At 42.6% G+C, this 6,000-nt stretch overlaps 1 protein-coding gene across 2 annotated transcripts in view; it reads left to right on the top strand.

Annotated features, from left to right (window-relative positions):
- Positions 1-683: 683 nt before the first annotated feature.
- bsg (basigin) overlaps positions 684-6,000 on the top strand; it is a 30,531-nt gene continuing 25,214 nt past the window's right edge. The window contains exon 1 of one of the 2 annotated variants that reach the window (XM_072594191.1): positions 684-917. In XM_072594191.1, coding sequence (XP_072450292.1) covers positions 848-917 — 70 coding nt within the window. In that variant the 5' untranslated portion in view covers positions 684-847. The remainder of the gene's footprint in view (positions 918-6,000) is intronic. The other variant, XM_072594192.1, reaches the window with a different exon arrangement.

The raw sequence follows: 6,000 nt of genomic DNA, 5'->3' as shown, positions 1-6,000 counted from the left end.
GCTCCTGCCCATCGCCCCTCCTTTCCTCATACTACTGCACCCCCTCCTGTCTTGTCCCCATTGTGTCCATCATGCCACCACCTGAACATCCCCATCCCCTGTTCTCCTGTCCCTCCCCCTGCTACATCACTCCTTCTCGTCCTGTCCCTCCTCCATTCTGCCCATCCCTCATCCTGTCCAACCCATCCCTCCTCCTATCCTGCCCATCCTGCGTCCATCCTACATTCCTCCTCCTATCCTGCCTCCATCCCACATCCCTCCTCCTATCCTGCCTCCATCCCTCCTCCTATCCTGCCTCCATCCCTCCTCCTATCCTGCCTCCATCCCACATCCCTCCTCCTATCCTGCCTCCACCCACCTCCTATCCTGCCTCCATCCCTCCTCCTATCCCGCCTCCATCCCACCTCCTGTCCCTCCTCCATCCTGCCCACCCTTTCTTCTGTCCCTCCCCATCCTACATCCCGCCTTCTCCTCCTGATCGCCCCAATGCTACCCATCATTCTGCCTGTCCCTCCTCCATTCCGCCCACCCCCCGCCTGTCCTTGGTCCAACTTACATCACTCCTCCCGTCCCTCCTCCATCCTGCCCACCCTTTCTTCTGCCCCTCCCCATCCGACATCACGCCTCTCCTGTTCGCCACCATTCTGCCCATCATTCCTCCTGTCCCTCCCCCTCCCGCCCTTTACGTCGTCGCGACGTTCCGGCTCTCAGAGCCTAGAGGACACGGGGACGGGTGAGAGGAAAGAGCCGAGCGGGGCTGGCCCTGAGCGACACAGTTTAAGACAGAGAACAGGGGGGGGGAAAAAAAAAGTGCAGAATAAAACAGCGGGAGCCACCGAGGAGAAGAATGGGGACGGGGACGACGAGTAGTTTGGGCATCGTGATGCTGCTGGTTTACAGCGCGGGTGCTTTCACAGGTAAATAACAATGAATTCCATCTCCAAATTAAACTCAGTACTGCCTCATAGATTTTTTTTTTAAAAAGTGTCATTTTTCACCTGAATCTGCTCCTCAGCCGCTTGTTTTAAGAAAATTAAACGAGGCCTTTTATCGGCCGCCCCCTTTTTCTCTCTCTCTCTTTTCAGTCAGCGAAGGGATGTTTTTTTTTATAAAAATCGTTAACAGACGGTCGGAAGGGGCTCAGGGTGGCCGTTGTGAAGGCGGGTCGGACGGTATTGTACCGACCGGCTCCGGTCATGGCTGGGATTAACTGGTCTGAACCTGTTCCCAAGGACGGCGGCCGAGCGCCACCAAACGCCGTCCCGCCTCGTCGAAATGGTGGCCCCCCCTTTGTCGCAACGCTCCCGACTCATTATATAACACATCGGGTCGACAAATGTTACCTTCCCTCTTCTCCCTGTCTTCCTAATTAACCCACCCCACCCCCAACACACACACACACAAAAAAACCCGAATTAAATCGACACGCGGCCTCGGGAGTTTCAGCAGCTGCTTCTCAACTGCTGGTAAATCGTGGAAGGGCCGAATTGCAAGTAGGAGGCAATTCAGTCCCTCGCGTTGGATCCACCATTTGATAAAATCGCGGCTGGTTTGATTCTGGTCTCCCAATTTCCTTTCCTGTCCCCATGCACCATTTGACATTCAGTTGCCAGCAGGTTTTGATGCCTTCGAGCTAGATCTTCGTTTATGGAGCTCAAGCAATGTGGTATCTATTTTGTGGTTTTGCAAACCAAAAAGCTTGGCGTTTGTTTTTTCTTTAAAAGATGAATTTAACGTTAACTGCGTAAAGTATAGACAGAAATGTAAGCACTTGTACGTAAATCTGAACCTACAGATGTTTCCGTGGTAAATCATAGTCTGGAACAAAGTCAGTAATGCCCATCGGACATGATGATCTCTACTTTGATCATTGCTGAAATATAAGTTTGAATAATTGAGAAACAGTGAGTATGTTATCACTTGACTGGAAGATTTATCAGAAATGTTCCCCAAAGGGAATTGGGTGATTCCCTGGTTTGAGATTTTGCAGTTTAAAGAGCAGGAAATGTGTGGTTTATTTGCTTCAGGGACGTTCAGCTGACGTTTTTGAGGTGATGCAATTTTCATTTCCATGGTGATGAACATCAGAGTCATGATTCCTTCTTAATTTAGCATAAGTACTGTTCTGTGTAGCAAAAGTTTTTAGCTTAGACCATTCTGAGTTATAAATTGAAACTAGGTCAGTAATAGCTTCAGTGTAGTCAGCTTTACTTAGTAATCCTATAGTGTGAAAGTCCACATGATAAACCAGAATCTGAAAAGCAAACGTTTTGTTTCATTCCATTCAAGCAATGACCTACCCTGATTTTTTTTCTAATTTGTACTTAACTTAGTTCTAAGGATTAGTAAATTCTTAAAAAATCTAATTTGGTTACGAATGTTTGTATTGCAAGAGGCATTGTGAAAACATAATGTACATTAATCTAATGCATCAGAGAGAAATGTGTTCAGTTTTCATTCTTTTACTGGATGAGGTCAGTCAAGTATTGTCTGATAGGCTGTACTAGTGCAACCTTATTTGAAAATTAAAAAGCTAATGTCCAAAAAAATTTGAACAATGGCAATCTTAAAATATGCAATAGTATTTAACTGTTTGAACATGTCAGCTGAAGGAATGTCTTTAATTAGTAACCTACAGGCTAGTTGCATGAGATTTTAAAAAATAAGTTCCAAATATTTGGGATTTGAACCCTTGTTGGCAGATAATTTGGATCCAAAAAATTTGAATGGGAAACCTCTCTTTCTAGTGCCCAACTTTTGCATATTATGATAGTAAGCTGGATGTGTTATCAGGTTTTGTGGGCCTCATTTAGCTTCAAACACATCTGAAGTTTACTTGACTTGACATTTTACCTCACCTATACTTGTGTGGCACCCAAATATGAGCATCTGAGAGATACGCTACCAGAGAAAATTGCAGCAATGTGAAATTTTCATGTTTTAGGTTTGCATTATATTGCAGAAAAGTTACGCAGGTTGTGAATTTGGAAAGAGAGGCAATTTTATTGACATGGTAAAAGCTGAGATGGTTCCCCTTGTCGGGAAGTCAAGTTCTAGAGGTTTCAAATTCAAACCTGAGATGCTTCTGAGGGTCATTGGTTTATAGAGTCATAGATTCATACAACAGAGAAACAGACCCTCTGATCCAATCAGTCCATACTGAACATAATCCCAAATTAAATGAGTCCCATCTGCCTGCTCCTGGCAATATCCCTCCAAACTTTCCCATTCATACACATATCCAAATGTGTACATATTTTCATTTTTTTAGTTAAGGGAGTTGAGCTATTGCGAGGTGGGGTGGGGAGAGTGGAAAGAAAGATGGAATTGAAGCCGCTGTACATTCAGTCATGATCTTATTAAATGGTGGAGGAAACGTGAGGGGCTGAATGCCAGCTCTTTATTTTTGTTTCATTTGCTTGTGAATGAGAAAAATGCATATTATGTACAAACAGACCCCATTCTTGGTTTACCATTAATATGATCTGATGGGGTGTGCTGAACCCATTTATTTCTCAAATAATTAAAACCTGTTCTTTGTACGATATGGCAGCTTCGTTGTCAAAGTTACAACATGTAATGATCATTATTAACGTTATCACAAATGAAATGCACAGTGTTTTGTGACATGATGCAGCTTTCTGTGACTTCTTCCATTCACTTCCACTAGATGGTTCATGTTCAGTGTGATTGCCTGCAACAATATCAACAAATATCAGCCTTATGTTAAATTGGTGTTAGGCATTCAAGAATCAATTTATGGATTAGAATCTCTTTTAGTATAGCTTCTGAATCGATGGTACAGTTGGTTCTGAAATTATGGGCCTTCGGTGATCATTGTTTTGTGTTATTTGGTATTGATCTTCACCAGTTCAGCAGCTTCAAAGTGGGTAGGTGGAGTTGGAGTTGTAGGGCAGGGACAAAATTTGAATCTTTTGTATGCAGTGCATTTAACTTGATTTTATAATCCAGCATGCAACTTCAAATATTCCTTGCATAATGTTTTTCATTGTTTTGTGGTTTATGGTTTTTCCCTAATTGCCTGCGAAAAGGTGACTGTAGTTTTTGAACTATTGGAATTCTTGCATACACCCACAGTATTATTATGGAGGGAGTTCAGGTTCTGAATGTAGGTTTGCTCGCTGAGCTGGAAGGTTAGGATTTGCTACCGTGAGGGATTCTTGAAGTGATGGCTTGTGGATGTGTTGACTGGCCTTCAGTAGGCATTGCCATTGTTCTTTGTAATGTAAGTTTCCAACTAGTGGATAGTTTCCCACTGATTCACGTTTTTATTTTTGATAGGGATTCTTAATGGCCATGTCCATTTCAAATGCTGCCTTGATGGCAAGGGTAGTTACTCTCACCTCATCCTTAGGGTTCATCCTTTTTCTCCATGTTTGGAGCAGCTTGTTGAGGAAATCGAAAGGTTTAGAGCAAGTGACCTCTGAACCAAATCCTTTTATGTTGTGGCTTCATCTTGTAGTTCTGTTTTACTTGCACCCAACGATGTGCTGAAGCTTTGGTGCAAGTTTTGCACCACTGGATTATGGAAAGATGAAGTAAAATAAGGTGTTTTAAAAGTGCTTCTCTGAATGTCATTCCTGTATAACCCACTCTGAAAATGCATTTAAACAATATCGTGTTCATGCACTGTCTAAAAGGATAACAGAACGGATTCAGTAGGGACTTTCAAAAGGCAGTTGGGTAACATTTTACTGGAGAAATTTGTAGAACCACAGGGATAAAAAAGGGGAGTAATAACCTTCTGAGCTTTGATTCCTTTGTATAAATTTTGTTTTTTTTAGTCCAGATTTAAGTTCCTGTTTAAATATATTGGAGTTGGCACCATGAGTCAGTGGCTCATGGGAAATATAACATGTCAAGTTAAATGTTGTGAAAGAATTGTATTGTGTAATTTTATCATGTGCTCTATGTAATGACCATAAATGTTTTTATACAGTTAATGGTAGGGCCCTGGGGAGTGTTGCTGAACAAAGAGACCTAGGGTTGCAGATGCAAATTTCCTTCAAAGTGGAGTCCAAGGTAGACATGGTGGTGAAGAAAGGCATTTGGCTTGCCTGCCTTCATTGGTCGGAGTTGGGATGTCATGTTGCAGCTGTACAGGAGATAGAGGCCAGTTTTAGAAAACTGTAGAATTCTGGTTGCCTTTCTGTAGGAAGAATGTTGTTAATTTCGAGCGGGTGCAGAAAAGATTTACAAGAATGTTGCCAGGAAGGGATGGTTTGAGTTGAGGGTTAGGTTATTTCACCTGGAGCGTTTGAGGCTGAGTGCTGACCTTTACAGAGAGGTTTATTTAAAAAAATGAGGGGTTGGAGAAGGTAAATAGCTAACATCTTTTTCCTAGGGTGAGAGAAACCAAAGCTAGAGGGCATAGGTTTAAGGTGAGAGGGAAAAGATTTAAAAGGGACCTGAGGGGTAACACTTCATGCAGAGGATGGTGCGTATATGGAATGAGCTGCGAGAGGAAGAAATGAAGGTGGGTGCAATTACAACGTTTAAAAGAATCCTGGATGTGTATATGAATAGGAGGAGTTTACTGAATCTGTGTCAAATGCTAACAAATGGGACCAGGTCAGATTGGGATGTCTGGTCGGTGTAGATGAGTTGGACCGGTGCGTCTGTTTCCGTGCTATATGACTAGGAATTTGTCTGCACAGCAGCTTAATTTTTGCTTTCATACATGTTACAATTTGACCCTAATGATCATGAACTCCATTATATCAAATTCTGTTGCAACTTGCATAACTTTGTGATTTTTTTTGGTACACTTTACCAAATTTCTTTCAGCAGATAAATCACTGCCTATGGAGGTGGGAGCTTTCTGTCAGAATTTCATGTAGGTGATCATTCCTCTCTTTCATTGGTCACTAAGTACTACACATTCACTGATGCCCTGTGATCGCTTCAATGTTGTTGGCGCCCATTATTTTTGGTAACATGGATAGTCCATCAAGTTGGACATTAGATCTAGTTCCATAA

Source organism: Chiloscyllium punctatum, chromosome 24 (assembly GCF_047496795.1).
Source record: "Chiloscyllium punctatum isolate Juve2018m chromosome 24, sChiPun1.3, whole genome shotgun sequence".
NCBI classification, from domain to species: Eukaryota; Metazoa; Chordata; class Chondrichthyes; order Orectolobiformes; family Hemiscylliidae; genus Chiloscyllium; species Chiloscyllium punctatum.
Note: the sequence above shows the minus strand (reverse complement) of the source record. Positions and strands in the feature narration are given on the sequence as shown.